This window comes from Artemia franciscana, chromosome 1, assembly GCF_032884065.1.
Source record: "Artemia franciscana chromosome 1, ASM3288406v1, whole genome shotgun sequence".
Taxonomy (NCBI): Eukaryota; Metazoa; Arthropoda; class Branchiopoda; order Anostraca; family Artemiidae; genus Artemia; species Artemia franciscana.
In genome coordinates this window covers 60,985,669-61,011,426 of record NC_088863.1, presented here as the reverse complement: position 1 = coordinate 61,011,426, position 25,758 = coordinate 60,985,669, and the positions used below count along the sequence as shown (strand labels likewise).

Sequence of the window (25,758 nt, the reverse complement as noted above, 5' to 3'; positions counted from 1 at the left end):
CTTGCCGTAAAAAAACAATGGAAAACCTAATAGAGGCCACAATCTTGACAGGGCCTTTTGAGGGTGAGGCTGTTCTTATTCCTCGCATTCCCATGATTCCAACGGATCTGCCTTTTCAATTTAAAAGATTGCAATTCCCAATTCGATTAGCATTTGCAATCACCATTAACAAAGCTCAAGGTCAATCATTAGAAAAATGTGGTATAGATCTTAATACTGATTGTTCTTCCCATGGACAATTGTACGTTGCATGTTCGAGGGTCGGTAAACCTGACAATCAATTTATATGCAGCGACAATTGGACAGCGAAGAATGTTGTATATTCGCAAGTTTTACGCAGTTAATTTGTATTGTATCTATCTATCTATCTATCTATATAAAAACGAGTTGTGTGTATGCATGTTTGTTTGTTTGTAAAAAGAGCGTTTGCATATGACGTCATTATTAGTACATACGGCTTTGTATATGCACAGACAATGGGAAAGCCAAGAATATTGTATATTCGCAATTGTTACGTAGTTCGAAACACATATATAAATCTATCTATATTATCAGGTGGAACACAGGGACACAACTACAATGGCGCGTAACTAATATGGAACGTAACGACTTATGCGCGTGGGGGGGCTTGGGGGGGCGCGAAGCGCCCCACCAACTAGGTGTCGGGGTGGCGCGAAGCGCCACCCCAACAGCTAGTATATATATATATATATATATATATATATATATATATATATATATATATATATATATATATATATATATATATATATTCACAGGTGGGACATAGGGACACAACTACAATGGCGCGTAACTAATATGGCACGTAACGACTTGAGCGCACGGGGGGGCTTGGGGGCGCGAAGCGCCCCCACCAACTAGTGTTGGGGTGGCGCGAAGCGCCACTCTAACAGCTAGTAGACTATATATATAAAAATAAGTTGTCTGTTTGTGTGTGTGTCGAGTGACATCATGTTTGTGTGTCGACTGACGTCATGCTTGTCCACTGACGTCATTATAAAAATTGAGCTGTATGAAACATGAAGTTGTTTGTTGACTGACGTCATGTTTGTCAACTGATGAAATTACATACCGGGACACATATGACGACCGGGACACAAGGAATATAAATGACGACCGGGACACCTCAAAGAGTAATTACAGACTGGGACACCCGGACACAAATCACGACCGGGACACAGGGAATATAAACGACGACCGGGACACAGGGAATATAAATGACGACCGGGACACAGGGACACAACTACAACGGGGACGCCGGGGGCACAGGCAGGATATATAAATGACGACCGGGACACAGGGATTTTTCCATTAGAAATTACAGACCGGGACACCGGGACACAAATGGCGAGCGGGACACCGGGACACTGGGAATATAAATGACGACCGGGACACTCAAAGAGAAATTACAAACTGGGACACCGGGACACAAATGACGACCGGGACACAGGGAATATAAATGATGACCGGGACACAGGGACACATCATTAGAATAATGAGGCATAGATCTGAATATGGATTGTTTTTCCCATGGACAATTATTTGTTGCATGTTCAAGAGTCAGTAAACCTGACAATATATATATATATATATATATATATATATATATATATATATATATATATATATATATATATATATATATATATATATATATATATATATATATATATATATATATATATATATATATATATATATATATATATATATATATATATATATATATATATATATATATATATATATATATATATATATATATATATATATATATATAAATATATATATATATATATATATATATATATATATATATATATATATATATATATATATATATATATATGTATTTAACTACGTAAAACTTGCGAATATACAACATTCTTTGCTGTCCCATTGTCTGTGCATATAAATAGATTGTCAGGTTTACCGACCCTTGAACATGCAACATATAATGGTCCATGGGAAAACAATCCGTATTCAGATCTATACCTCATGATTCTAATGATTGCCCTTGAGCTTTGTTGATGGTGATTGCTAATCGACCATTCCCTATGTCGCCGTCGTCATTTATATATCCCCCTGTGCCCCCGGCGTCCCCTTTGTAGTTGTTTCCCTGTGTCCCGGTCGTCATTTATATTCCCTGTGTCCCGGTCGTCATTTGTGTCCCGGTGTCCAAATCTGTGATTTCTCTTTGAGTGTCCCGGGCGTCATTTATATTCCTTGTGTCCCGGTGTCCCGGTCGTCATTTATATCCCCCGGTGCCCCCCAGCGTCCCCGTTGTAGTTGTGTCCCTGTGTTCCGGTCGTCATTTATATTCCCTTTGTCCCGGTCGTCATTTGTATCCCGGTGTCCCGGTCTGTATATACATTCGTTTTTTTAGTTTTGTTTTTCGCCTTTATTTTTCATTTTTTTCCTTTTTAATTTTTTTCTTTTTTAGTTTTTTTTTAGTTTTTTAGCTTTTTTAGTTTTTTTCATTAGTTTTTAGTTTTTTTTTCCTTTTAGTTTTTTGTAGTTTTTACCTTTTTTATTAGTTTTTTAGTTTTTTTTTTTACTTATGTCCTGGTCGTCATTTTACTCCCTGTGTCCCGGTCGTCATTTGTGTCCCGGTGCTTTGTTGATGGTGATTGCTAATCGAACATTCCTTTTGTCCCGGTCACTTTCTCTTTGAGTGTCGTCATTTATATTCCCTATGTGCCGGTGTCCCAGTCGTCATTTTTGTCCCGATGTCCCAGTCTGTAATTTCGTCAGTTGAAAATATGACATCAGTTGACACACAAACATGACGTCAGCCTACAGACAGACCCACACACACACATACAACTTATTTTTATATATATAGATATACCTCTATTCACAGGTGGGACACAGGGACACAACTACAATGGCGCGTGACTAATATGGCACGTAACGACTTACGCGCGTGGGGGGGGGCGCGAAGCGCCGCCCCAACAGTTAGTATATATATATATATATATATATATATATATATATATATATATATATATATATATATATATATATATATATATATATATATATATATATATATATATATATATATATATGTATATATATATATATATTTATATATACATACTAGCTGTTGGGGAGGCGCTTCGCGCCACCCCAACACCAAGTTGTTGAAAAATGCGGTATAGATCTGAATACGGATCGTCTTCCCATGGACAATTATTATGTTGCATGTTCAAGAGTTGGTAAACCTGACAATCTATTTATATGGACGGACAATGGGTTGGCAAAGAATGTTGTATATTTGCATGTTTTACGTAGTTAAATATATATATATATATATATATATATATATATATATATATATATATATATATATATATATATATATATATATATATATATATATATATATATATCTATCTATATATATAAAAATAAGTTGTCTGTCTGTCTGTGGATGGATCAGGTGACGTCATGTTTCGGCTGACGTCATGAAATTAGTTGCCGTCATTTTTGCTTTGAAGGTGACGTCATTCAAGTTATATAAGAAATATGTTCGCCGTCATGTTTCGGCTGACGTCATGAAATTAGCTGCCATCATTTTTGCTTTGAAGGCGTGACGTCATTCAAGTTATATAAGACGTATTTTCGCGTAGAATTCTATTAATGCTTAAGTTTATAATGACTGATGAAGATGCTCAAAGAGTCTATACCAGAAAACTTGCTGCTGATAGAGAAAGTCAGAAAAGAAAGCGTGCCGAGGAACTACCAGAGCAACGCGAAAGCAGACTTGCTGCTAAAAGAGAAAGTGAAAAAAGAAAGCATGCCGAGGAACTACCAGAGCAACGCAGAAGCAGACTTGCTGCTAAAAGAGAATGTGAAAAAAGAAGGCGGGCCGAGGAATTACAAGAACAGCAAGAAATCAGGCTTGCTGCTGATAGAGAAAGTAAGAAAAAAAGCGTGCCGAGGAATTACAAGAACAGCAAGAAATCAGGCTTGCTGCTGATAGAGAAAGTAAGAAAAGAAAGCGTGCCGAGGAATTACAAGAACAGCAAGAAATCAGGCTTGCTGCTGATAGAGAAAGTAAGAAAAGAAAGCGTGCCGAGGAATCAGAGCAATCTGAAAGTTATCACCTGGCATTCAGGTACAACCCAGTCGATGATTATAGCTTGAGTAGATGTGTTCAAATCGGGACAATGTCTAAAATTTGTCCCTATTGCAAGGCCTTGAAATTCAATGGTGAAACAATGGGAATGTGTTGCGCCTCAGGAAAAGTTAAACTTCCTCTATTGGCTGCACCACCAGAGCCATTGAAGACTTTCCTTACTGGAACTACGTCAGAATCTAAGCGTTTTTTGTCAAAAATCAGACAATACAACTCATGTTTCCAAATGACGTCGTTTGGAGCCCAAATCGAAAATCCAGATCAATTTATGTCTACTTTCAAAGTAAAAGGGCAAATTTATCATAAAGCAGGGTCCCTTCTACCATTCTTAGGCGAGAATCATAAATTTTTACAATTGTACTTCATTAGTGATAGAAATTCTGAATTGAATGCACGTTGCGAAATTTCTCCCAACGTTGAAAGGACAATCGTTTCCCAATTGCAACATCTTTTCCACGAAAATAATAATTTAGTGCGTCTGTTCAAAACAGCCATCGATTTGATGCCTACTGATACTCATAAAATTGTTATTTCCGCTGACAAAACGCCTCCTGGCCAACATGTGCGTAGATACAATGCTCCGACTATCGACGAAGTGGCAATCGTTATGGTCGGTGATCAGTTTTTACCTCGAGATATTATTCTACATAAGCGAAACGCTCAGTTGTTAAGAATTGCTGAAACTCATCGATGCTACGATGCCCTACAATATCCTATCATTTTTTGGGATGGAGCCGACGGCTATCACTTTAATATTAAATTGATGAATCCAGCCACTAACAAAGAAATGAATAAGAAATGCAGTGCAATGCATTATTATTCCTATAGACTAATGATTCGGCAGGATGAAGAAAATTATATTTTAAAATGCCGTGAATTGTTTCACCAATTTGTCGTGGATATGTATGCTAAAATTGAATCAGAACGTTTGCTATATATCCGCCTGAATCAGACCAAGCTCCGCTCTGAACAATACATTCATTTGCGAGATGCAGTTATAAATGACGGTAATACCACAAACGTTGGAAGATTAACAATTTTACCTTCGTCATATGCTGGCAGTCCCCGTCAAATGCATGAATATGCTCAAGATGCTATTGCGTATGTTCGTCTCTATGGTCGTCCAGATTTATTTATTACATTTACATGTAATCAATCTTGGGACGAGATACTGCAGCTTTTACTTCAAGGACAATCGGCGGTTCATAGGCATGACATTACGGCACGTGTCTTCCGGCAAAAGTTGAAATCACTGATAAACTACCTTGTAAAACATGAAGTGTTTGGGTCAGTGCGATGCTGGATGTACTCAGTGGAATGGCAAAAACGAGGTTTGCCACACGCACATATACTAATCTGGCTACATGAAAAAATTACTTCAAACGAAATTGATGATGTGATTTCCGCTGAAATACCTGATAAAAATGTCGATAAGGGGTTACATGATATTATTGTAAAAAATATGATACATGGACCTTGCGGTGCACTGAACGAAAATTCACCATGCATGGCCAAAGGAAGGTGCACAAAGCAATATCCTCGACTTTTAGTACCCAAAACAATTACTGGCAATGATGGTTACCCACAATATAGAAGAAGATCTACTGAAGATGGCGGTAAAACAGCAATAATAAAGAAGCATAACGGTACCACCATCGAAGTAGATAACCAGTAGGTTGTTCCATATTCCCCTTTATTATCTAAAACATTTAATGCACATATAAACGTTGAATACTGTAACTCCGTAAAGGCAATAAAATATATATGTAAATACGTCAACAAAGGCAGTGACATGGCAGTTTTTGGCTTGCAGTCCGAAATCAAAGATTTCGATGAAATCGTAGAATATCAGGCTGGAAGATACATAAGCAGTAATGAAGCTGTTTGGCGAATTCTTTCATTTCCGATACATGAACGTAGTCCAGCTGTTGTTCACTTAGCGGTACATTTACAGAATGGTCAACGTGTTTATTTCACGGAAACCAACGTGCAACAAAGAGTCCTGAATCCACCGGATACAACATTAACAGCTTTTTTTTCGCTTTGCAAAAATGATTCTTTTGCGAAAAAACTGCTGTATACTGAAGTGCCTTCGTATTACACGTGGAATACTAAAAATAAAGTATTTGAACGTCGAAAACAGGGTAAGTCAGTCGACGGCCAACCTACCATCTTCAAAGATACCACGATAGGAAGACTCTACACCGTTCACCCCAATCAACATGAATGCTTCTTTCTACGCCTGCTTTTGGTGAATGTACCCGGTCCGACATCCTTTGAGTATTTGAGGACTGTAAATGGTACTATACATGACACTTACCGTAGTGCATGCCAAGCTCTGAATTTATTGGAGAATGACCAACACTGGGATAACTGCATCAATGACGCGTGCGAAACGTCAACCCCAAGTCAAATTCGTGCATTGTTTGGCATCATTTTAACAACTTGCTCTCCATCAGCTCCTACAGATTTATGGGAAAAATATAAGTCAAAAATGTCCGAAGATATACTTCATCGAAAACAGTTAGAGACGTCAGACATGACTTTTGATTTTACACCAGAAATTTATAACTACACTTTAGTTGTTATAGAAGATATTTGCATAAGTATGGCAAACAAACCTCTTCAGGGTTTGGGAATGCCTTCACCTACCCGTATCGCTGCTGTTTCGACATGTGTAGAATTGGATCGTGAACAAAGTTACAGTACGAGTGATCTATTGTCGTATGTACAAAATAACATTTCCAAGTTAACGTCGGAACAAAAAGACATTTATGATACGATAATGCATTGTGTCGATAACAACGTTGGAGAAATTTTCTTTTTGGATGCGCCAGGAGGTACTGGTAAAACGTTTGTGATAAAACTGATTCTGGCATCAATTCGATCTAAAAATGATATAGCGTTGGCAATTGCGTCGTCCGGAATAGCCGCAACATTGCTGCCTGGTGGAAGAACTGCTCATTCCGCTTTGAAATTGCCTCTGAACTTGCATTCTACAGAAACTCCCACGTGCAATATTTCCAAATCATCTGGGATGGGTAAAGTATTGCAGCAATGCAAACTTATTATTTGGGATGAGTGCACAATGGCACACAAAAAATCGCTCGAGGCTCTGGATCAATGCTTGAAAGATTTAAGAGGGAATTCGAAACCCTTTGGCAGCACATTAATATTGCTTGCAGGAGATTTCAGGCAAACATTACCTATAATACCTAGATCAACTCCTGCAGACGAAATGAATGCTTGCCTGAAAAATTCTAATTTATGGGCACACGTAAAAACATTAAAATTAACTACAAATATGCGTGTCCGATTGCAAAACGATGACTCTGGTCAAACATTTTCAGATCAATTGCTAGCAATGGGAAACGGAAAGCTCCCAGTAGACTCAATTTCAGGACGTATACAACTACCTGCTGATTTCTGTAATTTAGTGACGTCCAAAAATGAATTGATTGAAAATATATTTCCGAATATTCTAAAAAATTATAAAAATAATAAATGGCTAAGTGAAAGAGCGATTCTCGCACCCAAAAATATAGACGTCCACGAAATCAACAATATTGTTTTGACCAAGATTCAAGACCAGGCAGTCCTTTACAAGTCAGTCGACACAGTTTTGGAACCAAATGAAGCGGTTAATTATCCATCTGAATTTTTAAATTCCATAGATCTTTCAGGGTTTCCACCACACGTGCTACAACTAAAAATAGGCGTACCAATAATATTGTTACGTAACATAAACCCACCAAAGCTTTGCAATGGCACTCGACTTGCCGTAAAAAAAACAATGGAAAACCTAATAGAGGCCACAATCCTGACAGGGCCTTTTGAGGGTGAGGCTGTTCTTATTCCTCGCATTCCCATGATTCCAACAGATCTGCCTTTTCAATTTAAAAGATTGCAATTCCCAATTCGATTAGCATTTGCAATCACCATTAACAAAGCTCAAGGTCAATCATTAGAAAAATGTGGTATTGATCTTAATACTGATTGTTTTTCCCATGGACAATTGTACGTTGCATGTTCGAGGGTCGGTAAACCTGACAATCTATTTATATGCAGCGAGAATTGGACAGCGAAGAATGTTGTATATTCGCAAGTTTTACGCAGTTAATTTGTATTTCGGAACCAAATGAAGCGGTTAATTATCCATCTGAATTTTTAAATTCCATAGATCCTTCAGGGTGTCCACCACACCTGCTACAACTAAAAATAGGCGTACCAATAATACTTTTAAGAAATATCAACCCACCAAAGCTTTGCAATGGCACGCGACTTGCCGTAAAAAAAAAAAATGGAAAACCTAATAGATGCCACAATCTTGACAGGGCCTTATGAGGGTGAGGCTGTTCTTATTCCTCGCATTCCCATGATTCCAACGGATCTGCTTTTTCAATTTAAAAGATTGCAATTCCCAATTCGATTAGCATTTGCAACCACCATCAACAAAGCTCAAGGGCAATCACTAGAAAAATGCGGTATAGATCTTAATACAGATTGCTTTACCAATGTACAATTGTATGTTGCATCTTTGAGGGTCGGTAAACCTGACAATCTATTTATACGCACAGACAATGGGACAGCGAAGACTGTTGTATATTCACAAGTTTTACGTAGTTAATTTGTATTGTATCTATCTATCTATCTATCTATATAAAAACGAGTTGTGTGTATGCATGTTTGTTTGTTTGTAAAAAGAGCGTTTGCATATGACGTCATTATTAGTACATACGGCTTTGTATATGGACAGACAATGGGAAAGCCAAGAATGTTGTATATTCGCAATTTTTACGTAGTTTGAAACACATATATAAATCTATCTATATTCACAGGTGGGACACAGGGACACAACTACAATGGTGCGTAACTAATATGGCGCGTAACGACTTACGCGCGCGGGGGGGCTTGGGTGGGCGCGAAGCGCCCCACCAACTAGGTGTTGGGGTGGCGCGAAACGCCACCCCAACAGCTAGTATATATATATATATATATATACATACATGACGTCGAGTGACGTCAGTCATTACGCGCCACTGTAGTTGTGTCCCTGTGTCCCACCTGTGAATATAGATAAAAGAGAAAAGATTTCTCTTTTCGTTATAGATATATATATTTTTAACTACGTAAAACTTGCGAATATACAACATTCTTTGATGTCCCATTGTCTGTGCATATAAATAGATTGTCAGGTTTACCTACTCTTGAACATCTATCTATATATATATATAAATAAGTTGTCTGTGTGTGTATGTATGTGTCGAAGGACGTCATGTCATCAGGTCGTCATTATGACGATGACGTCATTAAAGGTATTTAAGACATTCTTTCACGGAAAAATGTTTCATTGTAAAATGACTGAAGAACCTACAATGGCAACAGCCGAGGAAGCTGCTCAAAGAGTCTATGCCAAAAAACTTGCTGCTGATAGAGAAAGTAAGAAAAGAAAGCGTGCCGAGGAATCACTTGCGATTGTGCGACTGATAGAGAAATTAAGAACAGAAAGCGTGCCGAGGAATCACAAGAGCAACGTGAAAACAGGCTTGCGGCTTCAAGAGATAATGCAAGATCAGGAATGTGCAATTTCCGTCAACGAAGGCGTGTCGAGGAACTACCAGAGCAACGCGAAACCAGACTTGCTGCTAAAAGAGAAAGTGAAAAAAAGAAGGCGTGCCGAGGAATCACAAGAGCAACGTAAAAACAGGCTTGCGGCTTCAAAAAATAATGCCAAAAGAAAGCGTGCCGAGGAATCACAAGAGCAACGTGAAAATTATCACATGGCATTCAGGTACAGCCCAGTCGATGATTATAGTAGATGTGTTCAAATCGGGACTATGTCTAAAATTTGTCCTTACTGCCAGGCCTTGAAATTTAATGGTGAAACAATAGGAATGAGTTGCGCCTCAGGAAAAGTTAAACTTCCTCAACTGGCTGCACCCCCAGAGCCATTGAAGACTTTGCTTACTGGAACTACGTCAGAATCTAAGCGTTTTTTTTTTTTTTATCAAAAACCAGAAAATATAACTCATGTTTCCAAATGACGTCGTTTGGTACATTAATACAAAAGAAAAAAAAACTAAAAAGGTAAAAACTACAAAAAACTAAAAACAAAATACTAAAAAAACTAAAAAAGCTAAAAAACTAAAAAAACTAAAAAAAGGCCACTGGGACACAAATAACGACCGGGAGATATAAATGACGACCGGGACACTCAAAGGTAAATTACAGATCGGGACAAAGATGACGACCGGGACACCGGGACACAGGGAATATAAATGACGACCGCGACAATCAAAGAGAAATTACAGACTTGGACACTGGGACACAAATGACGACCGGGATACTGGGAATATAAATGACGACCGGGACACAGGGACAAAACTACAAGGGGGATGCCGGGGGCACAGGGGGATATATAAATGACTACGGGGACATTAGCAATCACCATCAACAAAGCTCAAGGGCAATCATTAGAATAATCAGATATAGATCTGAATACGGATTGTTTTTCCCATGGACAATTTTATGTTGCATGTTCAAAAGTCGGTAAACCTGACAATCGATTTATATGCACAGACAATGGGACATCGAAGAATGTTGTATATTCGCAAGTTTTACATTGTTAAAAACATATATATATATATATATATATATATATATATATATATATATATATATATATATATATATATATATATATATATATATATATATATATATATATATATATATATATATCTTTCTATATTCACAGGTGGGACACAGGGACAAAACTACAATGGCACGTAACTAATATGGCGCGTAACAACTTACGCGCGTGGGGGGCTTGGGGGGGGGGGGTTGCGAAGTGCCCCCACCACCTAGGTGCTAGGGTGGCGCGAAGCGCCACCCCAACAGCTAGTGAAACATAAAATTGTCCATGGGAAAAACAATCCGTATTCAGATCTATACCTCATTATTCTAATGATTGCCCTTGAGCTTTGTTGATGATGATTGCTAATCGAACATTCCCTGTGTCCCGGTCGTCATTTATCTTCCCAGTATCCCGGTCGTCATTTGTGTCCCATTCTGTAATTTCTCTTTGAGAGTCCGTTCGTCATTTATATTCCCTGTGTCCCGGTCGTCATTTGTGTCCCGGTCTGTAATTTATCTTTGAGTGTCCCGGTCGTCATTTATATCTCCCGGTCGTTATTTTTGTCCCAGTGTCCCGGTGTGTAATTTCTCTTTGAGTGTCCCGGTCGTATTTATATTCCCTGTGTCCCGGCTTTTAGTTTTCTTTTTCTCCTTTATTTTTCAGTTTTTTTCCTTTTTTAAGTTTTTTTTTCTTTTTCAGTTTTTAGTTTTTTAGTTTTTTTTAATAGTTTTTAGTTTTTTTTCTTTTTATTTTTTTTTGTAGTTTTTACCCTTTTTTAGTCTTTTAGCTTTTTTAGTTTTTTAGTATTTTCTTTTTAGTTTTTTTTGTAGTTTTTACCTTTTTTAGTTTTTTTCTTTTTTTGTATTAATTCTAAAGCCAAGGTTCAAACCTGGAGCCTCTCTGACCTAGAACCTGAAACATAACACTTTACCAACTCAGCTACTTCGGCTTGAATACATTTGTTTTGAGCAGCTTCCACGGGTGTTGCCATTGTAGGTTCTTCAGTCATTTTACAATTAGAAATTTCTCTTTCAACGATCTTCTTACAATTAAAAATTTGTCTTTGAACGATATTCTTAAATACCTGTGTCCTGGTCGTCATTTATATTCCCTGTGTCCCGGTCGTCATTTGTGTCTCCCGGTATCCCTGTCTGTAATTTTTCTTTGAGTGTCCGGGTCGTCATTTATATTCCCTCTGTCCCGGTTGTCATTTGTGTCCCGGTCTGTAATTTCTCTTTGAGTGTTTTTCCTTTTTTGTTTTTTTTAGTTTTTTTACCTTTTTTCTTTTTTAGTTTTCGTTTTCTTGTTTATTTTTCAGCGTCACTATGAAATACATATCGCCGAACCTTTGTTTTTTAACTAAAATCTGGTAGGCATTGATGACCTTATCCAAGTCAAAATCCCAAACCAAATCATCATCGCCATCATTTTCAGTTTTGATATGTTTTGACTCTCGCTGTCCAGGTGGATTTTCATCTAACTGCGCGGTTTTGCGTTCTTTAGCCGCAAGCCTGCTTTCTTGCTGTTCTTGTCATTCCTCAGCACGCTTTCTTTTCTTACTTTCTCTATCAGACGCAAGTTTTTTGGCATAGACTCTTTGAGCAGCTTCCTCGGCTGTTGCCATTGTAGGTTCTTCAGTCATTTTACAATTAAACATTTTTCCGTCCACGATCTTCTTACAAACAAAAATTTGTCTTTGAACGATTTTCTTAATTACTTTTAGCCTTCTTTTTTCACTTTCTCTTTTAGCAGCAAGTCTGGTTTCGTGTTGCTCTTGTGACTCCTCGGCACACTTTCTTTTCTTACTTTCTCTATCAGCAGCAAGTTTTTTGGCATACTCTTTGAGCAGCTTCCTCGGCTGTTGACATTGTAGGTTCTTCAGTCATTTTACAATTAAACATTTTTCCGTGAACGAATGTCTTAAATACCTTTAATGACGTCATCGTCATAATGACGACATGCCCACCTGATGACATGACGTCACTCAACACACAGACAACTTATTTTTATATATAAAGAAGATAGAAGGTATATCTTCTATCTATCTATACCTATATAAAAATAAGTTGTCTGTGGATGTGTGGGTCTGTCTGTCGGGTGACGTCATGTTTGTGTGTTGACAGACGTCATGTTTTCGACTGACAAAATTACAGACCAGGACATCGGGGCACAAATGACGACCGGGACACCGGCATATAGGGAATATAAATGACGACCAGGACACTCAAAGAGAAAGCGACCGGGACACAAGGAATGTTCGATTAGCAATCACCATCAACAAAGAACCGGGACATAAATGACGACCGGGACGCGGAGTATAAATGACGACCAGGACATAAGTAAAAAAAACTAAAAAAAACTAAAAAAAAGGTAAAAACTACAAAAAAACTAAAAAGAAAAAAAGATAAAAACTAATAAAAAAACTAAAAACTAATAAAAAACTAAAAAGCTAATAAACTAAAAAACTAAGAGAAAAAAAAGAAAAAAAGGAAAAAAATGAAAACTAAAGGAGAAAAACAACACTAAGAAAAATAAAATAAAAAAAAACTAAAAAGAAAAAAGAAAAAAAACCAAAAAAACTAAAAAGAAAAAAAGGGGAAAAATACAAAAATTTTTTTTATCATATACCATTTCAAAAATGAATGCATATACAGACCGGGACACCGGAATACAAATGACGACCGAGACACAGGGAATATAAATGACGACCGGGACACAGGGACACAACTACAACGGGGACGCCGGGGGGGCACAGGGGGATATATAAATGACGACGGGGACACAGGGAATGTTCGATTAGCAATCACCATCAACAAAGCTCAAGGGCAATCATTAGAATCATGAGGTATAACTAAAAAAACTAATAAAGGTAAAAACCACCAACTAGGTGTTGGGGTGGCGCGAAGCACCACCAATCGTTCAAAGACAAATTTTTAATTGTAAGAAGATCGTGGACGGAAAAATGTTTAATTGTAAAATGACTGAAGAGCCTACAAGGCCAACATACACACAACTTTCGAGTTACGTCATGTCATCATGTCGTCATTTCGTTATGAAGTTAGTTGTCGTCATGTTTGTTATGACGATGAGGTCATTAAAAGTATTTAAGAAAATCGTTCTTAGACAAATTCTTAATTGTAAGAAGATCATGAACGGAAAAATGTTTAATTGTAAAATGACTGAAGAGCCTACAATGGCAACAGACACACAACTTATTATGTTGTGTTTACTGTTTTATGTTATTACAATTAAAGCGTAACGGTACCACCATCGGAGTAGATAACCAGTGGGTTGTTCCATATTCCCCATTATTATCAAAAACATTTAATGCACACATAAACGTTGAATACTGTAACTCCGTAAAGGCAATCAAATACATATGTAAATACGTCAGCAAAGGCAGTGACATCGCAGTTTTTGGCTTGCAGCCCGAAATCAAAGATATCGACGAAATCGTACAATATCAGGCTGGAAGATACATAAGCAGTAATGAAGCTGTTTTGCCAATTCTTTCATTTCCGATACATGAACGTAGTCCAGCTGTTGTTCACTTAGCGGTATATTTACAGAATGGTCAACGTGTTTATTTCTCGGAAACTAACGTGCAACAAAGAGCCCTGAATCCACCGGATACAAAGTTAACCGGTTTCTTTTCACTTTGCAAAAATGATTCTTTTGCAAAAAACTGCTGTTTACTGAAGTGCCTTCATATTACACGTGGAATACTAAAAAAAAAGTATTTGAACGTCGAAAACAGGGTAAGTCAGTCGACGGTCAACCTACCATCTTCAAAGATACCACGATAGGAAGACTCTACACCGTTCACCCCAATAAACATGAATGCTTCTTTCTACGCCTGCTCTTGGTGAATGTACCCGGTCCGACATCCTTTGAGGATTTGAGAACTGTAAACGGTACTATACATGATACTTACCGTAGTGCATGCCAAGCTCTGAATTTATTGGAGAATGACCAACACTGGGATAACTGCATCAATGACGCGTGCGAAACGTCAACTCCAAGTCAAATTCGTGCATTGTTTGGCATCATTTTAACAACTTGCTCTCCATCAGCTCCTACAGAGTTACGGGAAAAATATAAGTCAAAAATGTCCGAAAATATACTCCATCGAAAAAAGTTAGAGACTATAGTTAGAGACAATATATCCATTGTCGTATGTACAAAATAACATTTCCAAGTTAACGTCGGAACAAAAAGACATTTATGATACGATAACGATACGATTATGATTAAGATCTGCCTTTTCAATTTAAAAGATTGCAATTCCCAATTCGCGCGTAAGTCGTTACGCGCCATATTAGTTACGCGCCATTGTAGCTGTGTCCCTGTGTCCCACCTGTGAATAGAGATAGATATAAATATATATTTTTAACTACGTAAAACATGCGAATATACAACATTCTTCGCTGTCCCATTGTCTGTGCATATAAATAGCATTTATATTCGCTGTGTCCCGGTCGTCATTTGTGTCCTGGTGTCCCAGTTTGTAATTTCTCTTTGATTGTCCCGGTCGTCATTTATATTCCCTGTGTCCCAGTGTCCCGGTCGTCATTTGTGTCCCGGTGTCCCGGTCTGTAATTTCTATTCAAACAATCCCTGTGTCTCAGTCGTCAATTATATATCCCGCCTGTGCCCCCGGCGTCCCCGTTGTAGTTGTGTCCCTGTGTCCCGGTCGTCATTTATATTCCCGGTTATATCCACGCTTTCTTTTCTTACTTTCTCTATCAGCAGCAAGTTTTTTGGCATAGACTCTTTGAGCAGCTTCATCGGCTGTTGCCATTGTAGGTTCTTCAGTCATTTTACAATTAAACATTTTTCCGTGAACGCATGTCTTAAATACCATTAATGACGTCACCGTCATAACAAAAATGACGACAACTAACTTCATGACGTCAGTCGACACAGGAACATGACGTCACCTGACAGACAGACACACAGACAGACAACTTATTTTTATATATATAGATATATATATATATATATATATATATATATATATATATATATATATATATATATATATATATATATATATATATATATATATATATATATATATATATATATATATATATATATATATAACTTGCGAATAACTTGTGAATATACAACATTCTTCGCTATCCCATTGTCTGTGCATATAAATAGATTGTCAGGTTTACCGACTCTTGAACATGCAACATATAATTCTCAATGGGCATAACAATCCGTATTCAGATTTATACCTCAAGATTCTAATGATTGCCCTTGAGCTTTGTTGATGGTGACTGCTAATCGAACATTCCCTGTGTCCCCGTCGTCATTTATATATCCCCCTGTGCCCCCCGGCATTCCCGTTGTAGTTGTGTCCCTGTGTCCCGGTCGTCATTTATATTCTTTTTAGTTTTTTTTTTTGGTTTTTACTTTTTTTAGTTTTTTTTTCTTTTTTCTTCCCTGTGTCCCGGTCGTCATTTATATTCCCTGTGTCCCGGTGTCCCGGTCTGTATATACATTCGTTTTTGAATTGGTGTTTTTTTTTCTTTTTTCTTTTTGGTTTTCATCTTTTTTTTTAGTTTTTTAGATTTTTTTTTCTGTTTTCTTTTTAGTTGTTTTGTAGTTTTTACCTTTTTAGTTTTTTTTTTAGTTTTGTTTTTCTCCTTAATTTTTCAGTTCTTTTCCTTTTTTTCTTTATTTTCTTTTTTATTTTTTTTTAATTTTTTTATTAGTTTTTAGTTTTTTTCTTTTTAGTTTTTTTTGTAGTTTTTACCTTGTTTTAGTTTTTTAGTTTTTTCTTTTTATTTTTTTTGTAGTTTCTCGAACCTAGAACCGTGAACATAACGCGTTACCAACTCAGCTACTCGGGTTTGAATACATTCGTATTTGAATTGGTTGATGAAATGGTTGATGAATTGGTTGATGGTTTTATTATTGGTTTTTACCTTTTTTTTTTTTAGCTTTTTTCTTTTTTCTTTTTAGTTTTTTCTTTTTCAGTTTTTAGTTATTTTAGTTTTTTTTTATTAGTTTTTAGTTTTTCTTTCGTTTTAGTTTTTTTTCGTTTTTACCTTTTTTTAGTTTTTTTTTAGGTTTTAGTTTTGTAGTTTTTACGTTTTTTAGTTTTTTTTTTCTTTTTTGGTTTTTTAGTTTTTTAACTTTTATTAGTTTTTTTTAGTATTCTAGCTTTTTAGTTTTTTTTAGTTTTTTTCCTTTTATATATATACTAGCTGTTGGGGTGGCGCTTCGCGCCACCCCAACACCTAGTTGGTGGGACGCTTCGCGCCCCCCCCCCAAGCCCCCCCGCGCGCGTAAGTCGTTACGCGCCATATTAGTTACGCGCCATTGTAGTTGTGTCCCTGTGTCCCACCTGTGAATATAGATAGATTTATATATGTGTTTCAAACTACGTAAAAATTGCGAATATACAACATTTTTGGCTTTGATCTGAAAATGTTTGACCAGAGTCATCGTTTTGCAATCGGACACGCATATTTGTAGTTAATTTTAATATTTTTACGTGTGCCCATAAATTAGAATTTTTCAGGCAAGCATTCATTTCGTCTGCAGGAGTTAAACTACGTAAAAATTGCGAATATACAACATTCTTGGCTTTCCCATTGTCTGTGCATATACAAAGCCGTATGTACTAATAATGACGTCATATGCAAACGCTCTTTTTACAAACAAACATGCATACACACAACTCGTTTTTATATAGATAGATAGATAGATAGATACAATACAAATTAACTGCGTAAAACTTGCGAATATACAACATTTTTCGCTGTCCAATTGTCGCTGCATATAAATAGATTGTCATGTTTACCGACCCTTGAACATGCAACGCACATTTGTCCATGGGAAAAACAATCAGTATTAAGATCTATACCACATTTTTCTAATGATAGACCTTGAGCTTTGTTAATGGTGATTGCAAATGCTAATCGAATTGGGAATTGCAATCTTTTTAATTAAAAAGGCAGATCCGTTGGAATCCTGGGAATGCGAGGAATAAGAACAGCCTCACCCTCAAAAGGCCCTGTCAACATTGTGGCCTCTATTAAGTTTTCCATTGTTTTTTCTTTTACGGCAAGTCGCGTGCCATTGCAAAGCTTTGGTGGGTTGATATTTCTTAAAAGTATTATTGGTACGCCTATTTTTAGTTGTAGCACGTGTGGTGGAAACCCTGAAAGATCCACGGAATTTAAAAATTCAGATGGATAATTAACCGCTTCATTTGATTCCAAAACTGTGTCGACTGACTTGTAAACGACTGCCTGGTCTCGAATCTTGGTAAAACAATATTGTTTGTTTTCGTTGACGTCTATATTTTTGGGTGCAAGAATCGCTCTTTCACTTAGCCATTTATTATTTTTATAATTGTTTAGAATATTCGGAAATACTTTTTCAATCAATTCATTTTTGGACGTCACTAAATTACAGAAATCAGCAGGTAGTTGTATACGTCCTGAAATTGAGTCTATCGTATCATAAATGTCTTTTTCTTCCGACGTTAACTTGGAAATGTTATTTTGTACATACGACAATAGATCATTCGTACTGTAACTTTTTTCACGATCCAATTCTACACATGTCGAAACAGCAGCGATACGGTTAGGTGAAGGCATTCCCAAATCCTGAAGAGGTTTGTTTGCCATACGTACGCACAAATCTTCTATAATAACTAAAGTGTAGTTATAAATTTCTAATGTAAAATCAAAAGTCATATCTGACGTCTCTAACTGTTTTCGATGGAGTATATCTTCGGACATTTTTGACTTATATTTTTCCCATAACTCTGTAGGAGCTGATGGAGAGCAAGTTGTTAAAATGATGCCAAACAATGCACGAATTTGACTTGGGGTTGACGTTTCGCACTAATGGGGAATATGGAACAACCCACTGGTTATCTACTTCGATGGTAGTACCGTTGCCATTGTAGGTTCTTCAGTCATTTTACAATTAGAAATTTCTCTTTCAACGGTCTTCTTACAATTAAAAATTTGTCTTTGAACGATATTCTTAAATACCTGTGTCCTGGTCGTCATTTATATTCCCTGTGTCCCGGTCGTCATTTGTGTCCCGGTCTGTAATTTCTCTTTGAGTGTTTTTTCTTTTTAGTATTTTTTAGTTTTTTACATTTTTTCTTTTTTCAGTTTTCTTTTTCTTCTTTATTTTTCAGCGTCACTATGAAATACATATCGCCGAACCTTTGTTTTTTTAACTAAAATCTGGTAGGCATTGATGACCTTATCCAAGTCAAAATCCCAAACCCAATCATCATCGCTATCATTTTCAGTTTTGATATGTTTTGACTCTCGCTGTCCAGGTGGATCTTCATCTAACTGCGCGGTTTTGCGTTCTTTAGCCTCAAGCCTGTTTCCTTGCTGTTCTTTTGATTCCTCGGCACGCTTTCTTTTCTGACTTTCTCTATCAGCAGCAAGTTTTTTGGCATAGACTCTTTGAGCATCTTCATCGGCTTTTTCCATTGTAAGTTCATCAGTCATTTTAAACTTAAACATTAATAGATTTCTACGTGAACATATATGTCTTAAATATCTTTAATGACGTCACCGTCATAGAAAAAATGACGACAACTAACTTCATGACGTCAGCCGACACAGAAACATGACGACACCTGATCCACAGACAGACAGACAACTTATTTTTATATATATAGATATATATATATATATACATATATATGAATTTCCATTATCGCTTGTCTTCCAACCGCAGATCTGAACCTCTTCTTGATGTCTTGATGTTGCCACAAGTCCGTTACAACCCCCCTAGAAAAATACGAATTCTTCCTTAAAGTCCTGACCTATTCAGATCGTTTTTGTGGCCAGTAACACTCACTTTCTCGCTGTCACTTGTAATTCTTTCTGCCACTTGTCTGCTAACCGCATATCTGTTAATTATCACTGTGGCATATCTTTTGGCTGTGTATTTCTTTGTTCTTCATTTTTATTTCTAATTCGTTCTACTCCTTGTTCTCGCATGTGTTGTTACCGCATATTTCTTTGATCTTCACTTTTATTTTGATTGTTTTACTTCTTGCTGCCGATTGTCTTGAAATTGGATATTTCTTTGTTCTTCCCTTTTGTTTTTGATCCGCTGCGACTTTAACTGTCGCAAGTGTACCGACTCCATCTTCATTCCCATTGATCATTACTTAAGACTTTTTTCAATACCCTTTACCTTATCCTCTTGAATTGGTCAGACAGGCCCTTACAATTCTTTATCCGAAGTATATACACAGCTTTGTGGAAAAATCAAATTATCAAATATTTTGTCACAGTACGGTGGGTGATAGTGGGCCTCTTGATCAGAGGTTTATAGGTTCAATCCCTGCTGTGGCAAAGCCACGTGTCTTCAAATTACTACTTACTATTATTACTTCAACTTGTATTACTTGTTTTTGTCTCGTTTGCTTGCTCCGAATTGTTTTATCGTTTATTCGTTAATTGCTCCGAATTGTTTTAATCCCTTGTTAAAATATATACCAATATTTTTGCTTTTACCAGTTTTGGCTTTGTAAGCAATTTACCGTAAACTTCTCCTTACAATTCTCCTTACTTCCCTTACAATTCTTTATCCGAAGTATATACAAAGTTTTGTGGAAAAATCAAATTATTAAATACTTTGTCACAGTACGGTGGATGATAGTGGGCTTCTTGATCAGAAGTTTACAAGTTCAATCACCGCTGTGGCAAAGCCACGTTTGCAGTCCATGTCATGAAATTTTTTTTTCCAAAATTAAAGCTCAACAAATTTTCTCGAAATTCCGACATATCTAGATCGTTTAGGCCAGAATATCTGAAGATACAAATTTTCCCAAAAAATATTAAGCCATTTTCAAGAAAAAAAAATAAATACACAATTATTGCTCGCTTATAAAAATAGTAGTTGTATATGGAGAATGACCATCACAGTAAACTTGACCCGATTCTTGCTAGCAAACTCAGGAGAGCTGTTATAGTGTTTTTTTCACTTACGATAAAAAAGATAAAACCTATGCTTAAAATGTATAAACACATGGGTTTAGTCGTTTTAAAATGATAGACACACAATTTCTTTTGTGTGTTTTTTAAGCGTGCTTTTTACGTAAAATGTGTATAATGTGTTTCTTTGTACTGTATGTTTAGGTGTACTCAGACTTTTCATCAGATTTCTATTGAATGTTACTATGCTGTTGCATGTTAGATGTCATATATAAACTTAGATGTCATTTAGATGTTTTATTATATAAACTTATCTATTCATATGAAAAGTACTAGCGAAAACTTATGTAGATTTTAATATTTTCTTTTTTTCAGGTCAAGATATCGCGTAAAAATGTTTTCGAGAAAAACCCTATCCTTTTCGAGCTGCATAATACACTCTGAAAAGGAAGTTATTTTCCCTACTATTATGTTAAGGAGTATAAAATAAAACGACAAAATTTGAATTTCGAAACTCACCTATAGGCTATATCCGGACAAATCTTTAGGGGATAAGTTATAGCACTAGATTTCCGTGACTTCATTGCAAGATCAACGCAAGTTTGAGAAGGATTTGAGGATACTCAATCTGCCTGCCTAAAGTCCTTAATGAATTTTGTAGCTTGGCATCTCGTAAGTAGTCGAAGCATCAAAAAGTGTGGATATCAAAGCCAGTTTATTTTTTGCAACTAAGCAATTTTGTTTCGAAATCACTACAACAACAGACACGCCTTAGGGTTTGTCGTGATTCTAAAAGGGTTTGAACAGTATAAAGTTTTTGGATTATATTAACCTGTTACGATGCCTTCTCATTATAGATGTACCATGAATGTAAGCCTGGTCAATACATTTATTTTTTATTCAAGCCATTCCCTTCAAAAACAAACTTAATATGTTTAGCAAAGAGCTTTTGCAGTTAGCTCAAAAGGCTAAAAAAAATCATAAAAACCATTCAAACACCTTTGTTTTGTTTGTATGTCTGATCCAAATAGATATTTGTTCCTTTATACTAATGTCTCCAGCTTCATCGACAATTAAAGCGAAAAGCCTTTCATTATCTTCAATGACTTCCTCAACAATTTTTTCCAGAACTATTCCCACACATATATGCAAAAACTCATTTTGTGAATCTTTAGATATATAAGTAGAATTTTTGGAAAATTGTCAAAAACTTATTATACGTCGTTAGAACTGCATCTTGGATGCAGCAAGCTATGTTCAGGATCTTCTTACCCAGCAGGCAGTGAAGTGTCGGGAGAGTGAAAGCGAGCAAAAAAAAAATGTGACAGGGTGACCAAAGTAACCATGTAGCTTAGATTAGATTTAATAGTCCTATGGATATCGAAAAAGCAAATGAATCGATTAATGTGCCATTCAATTCACACGAAGAATATTTTACACGGTCAGTTTGTATTTCACTGTTGAATATTATTGTTTTGGACTTGGAAAGCTGTTTTCTGTTGAAACACTGTACTCTTTTAAGCTCAGTATTTCTGACAATAAATTGTATACCGATCAAAGTCTTTCTACCTTGAGAAGATTTACGCTTCTTTAGGCTCACTGCAGTATTGTCATTTCTTTATTTCTTTGCCACGTCATCGTTTGGCTTGTTTAGGCTCAATCTCTGTTCTCAGACTTTAACCAAAAACAAAATCAAAGTGATTATAAAAACTCAAAACTACATAGAACAAAATGAGATTGATTGGTTTATAGTTGAATAATCTGAAATTGTAGCGACCCCTTTTTTTGAAGGAATAGTGTAGAGTGGGGGCCTCTGCAAGGTATTTAGTGCGATGTCCTAAATTTTGCTTTGCCGTACTTCAACGCAGTCGTTATTACGACTAAGGCTATTTTATGTTAATCCAATGGTCTTCTAAACTTTTCCATCAAACAGTTCGTGGTAACGAACTGCAGTAAGGAGCGACCCGGCTCAATAGTAACCAAAACTCTAAAAAATGAAATTTTGATACCAATAGCTACATCAAAAGAATCACATTTTAATGCTGACTTTAAATATATAAGTTTCATCAAGTTTAGTCTTACCCATAAAAAGTTACGAGCCTGAGAATATTTGCCTTATTTTAGAGAATAGGAGGAAACGCCCCCTAAAAATCCTAGAATCTTAACGAAAATCACATCATCAGATTCAGCGTATCAGAGAACCCTATTGTAGGTACTACAAAAATGTTGAATTTTGTATTTTTTGCCAGAAGGCAGATTACGGATGCGTGTTTATTTGTTTGGGTTTTTTTTTTTTTGTTTTTTTTTCCAGGGGTGATCGTATCGACCCAGTGGTCCTAGAATGTTCCGAGAGGAATCATTCTAACGGAAATGAAAAGCTCTAGTGCCCTTTTTAAGTGTAAAAAAAATTGGAGGGCAGTTAGGCCCCCTCCCACGCTAATTATTTTCCCAAAGTCAACGGATCAAAGTCCTGAGAATGCCATTTTATTCAGCGTAGTCGAAAAACCTTATAACTATGTCTTTGGGGACAACTTGCTCCCCCACAGTCCCCATGGGAGGGGCTACAAGTTACAAACTTTGACAGGTGCTTACATATAGTAATGGTTATTGGGAAGTGTACAGACGTTTTCAGGGGGATTTTTTGGTTGGGGGGAGGGGTTGAGAAGAGGGGGATATGTTGGGGGAACTTTCCATCGAGGAATTTGTAAACTTTGTATACTATGTAAAACTTGCGAATATACAAAATTCTTGGCTGTCCCATTGTCTGTGCATATAAATAGATTGCCAGGTTTACCGACTCTTGAACATGCAACATATAATTGTCCATGGGAAAAACAATCTGTATTCAGATCTATACCTCATTATTCTAATGATTACCCTTGAGCTTTGTTGATGGTGATTGCTAATCAAACATTCCCTGTGTCCCCGTCGTCATTTATATATCCCCCTGTGTCCCCTCGCGTCCCCGTTGTAGTTGTTTCCCTGTTTCCCGGTCGTCATTTGTGGCCCGGTGTCCCAGTCTGTAATTTCTCTTTGAGTGTCGCGGTCGTCATTTATATTCCCTGTGTCCCGGTCGTCATTTTTGTCTCGGTCGTCATTTGTGTTCCGGGGTCCCGGTCTGTAATATCTCTTTGAGTGTCCCGTTTGCCATTTATATTCCCTGTGTCCCGGTCGTAATTTGTGTCCCGGTGCTTTGTTGATGGTGATTTCTAATCGAACATTCCCTGTGTCCTCGTCGTTATTTATATTGTGTCCCCGTCGAATATACAACATTCTTCGCTGTCCCATTGTCTGTGCATATAAATAGCATTTATATTCGCTGTGTCCCGGTCGTCATTTGTGTCCTGGTGTCCCAGTTTGTAATTTCTCTTTGATTGTCCCGGTCGTCATTTATATTCCCTGTGTCCCAGTGTCCCGGTCGTCATTTGTGTCCCGGTGTCCCGGTCTGTAATTTCTATTCAAACAATCCCTGTGTCTCAGTCGTCAATAATATATCCCGCCTGTGCCCCCCAGCGTCCCCGTTGTAGTTGTGTCCCTGTGTTCCGGTCGTCATTTATATTCCCTTTGTCCCGGTCGTCATTTGTATCCCGGTGTCCCGGTCTGTATATACATTCGTTTTTTTAGTTTTGTTTTTCGCCTTTATTTTTCATTTTTTTCCTTTTTAATTTTTTTCTTTTTTAGTTTTTTTTTAGTTTTTTAGCTTTTTTAGTTTTTTTCATTAGTTTTTAGTTTTTTTTTCCTTTTAGTTTTTTGTAGTTTTTACCTTTTTTATTAGTTTTTTAGTTTTTTTTTTTACTTATGTCCTGGTCGTCATTTTACTCCCTGGGTCCCGGTCGTCATTTGTGTCCCGGTTCTTTGTTGATGGTGATTGCTAATCGAACATTCCTTTTGTCCCGGTCACTTTCTCTTTGAGTGTCGTCATTTATATTCCCTATGTGCCGGTGTCCCAGTCGTCATTTGTGTCCCGATGTCCCGGTCTGTAATTTCGTCAGTTGAAAACATGACGTCAGTCGACCCACAAACATGACGTCAGCCTACAGACAGACCCACACACACACATACAACTTATTTTTATATATATAGATCTACCTCTATTCACAGGTGGGACACAGGGACACAACTACAATGGCGCGTGACTAATATGGCACGTAACGACTTACGCGCGTGGGGGGGGGGGGGCGCGAAGCGCCGCCCCAACAGTTAGTATATATATATATATATATATATATATATATATATATATATATATATATATATATATATATATATATATATATATATATATATATATATATATATATATATATGTATATATATATATATATTTGTATATACATACTAGCTGTTGGGGAGGCGCTTCGCGCCACCCCAACACCAAGTTGTTGAAAAATGCGGTATAGATCTGAATACGGATCGTCTTCCCATGGACAATTATTATGTTGCATGTTCAAGAGTTGGTAAACCTGACAATCTATTTATATGGACGGACAATGGGATGGCAAAGAATGTTGTATATTTGCATGTTTTACGTAGTTAAATATATATATATATATATATATATATATATATATATATATATATATATATATATATATATATATATATATATATATATATATATATATATATATATATATATATATATATATATATCTATCTATATATATAAAAATAAGTTGTCTGTCTGTCTGTGGATGGATCAGGTGACGTCATGTTTCGGCTGACGTCATGAAATTAGTTGCCGTCATTTTTGCTTTGAAGGTGACGTCATTCAAGTTATATAAGAAATATGTTCGCCGTCATGTTTCGGCTGACGTCATGAAATTAGCTGCCATCATTTTTGCTTTGAAGGCGTGACGTCATTCAAGTTATATAAGACGTATTTTCGCGTAGAATTCTATTAATGCTTAAGTTTATAATGACTGATGAAGATGCTCAAAGAGTCTATACCAGAAAACTTGCTGCTGATAGAGAAAGTCAGAAAAGAAAGCTTGCCGAGGAACTACCAGAGCAAC

The 25,758-nt window shown here is 36.7% G+C and overlaps 2 protein-coding genes across 4 annotated transcripts in view; one reads left to right on the top strand and one right to left on the bottom strand.

Annotated features, from left to right (window-relative positions):
* LOC136042835 (threonine aspartase 1-like) overlaps positions 1-20,534 on the bottom strand; it is a 40,874-nt gene extending 20,340 nt beyond the window's left edge. Inside the window, exon 1 of the mRNA XM_065727791.1 lies at positions 20,493-20,534. Coding sequence (XP_065583863.1) covers positions 20,493-20,534 — 42 coding nt within the window. The remainder of the gene's footprint in view (positions 1-20,492) is intronic.
* Positions 1-25,758, top strand: part of LOC136032307 (threonine aspartase 1-like) — a 185,020-nt gene that overhangs the window by 61,416 nt on the left and 97,846 nt on the right. For 2 of the 3 annotated variants that reach the window (XM_065712596.1, XM_065712614.1), the window contains exon 9: positions 21,119-21,249. The exons of the other annotated variant lie outside the window; for it this stretch is intronic. In XM_065712596.1, coding sequence (XP_065568668.1) covers positions 21,119-21,187 — 69 coding nt within the window. In that variant the 3' untranslated portion in view covers positions 21,188-21,249. Of the gene's footprint in view, positions 1-21,118; positions 21,250-25,758 lie in introns of those variants that run through there. 3 annotated transcript variants of the gene reach the window in all.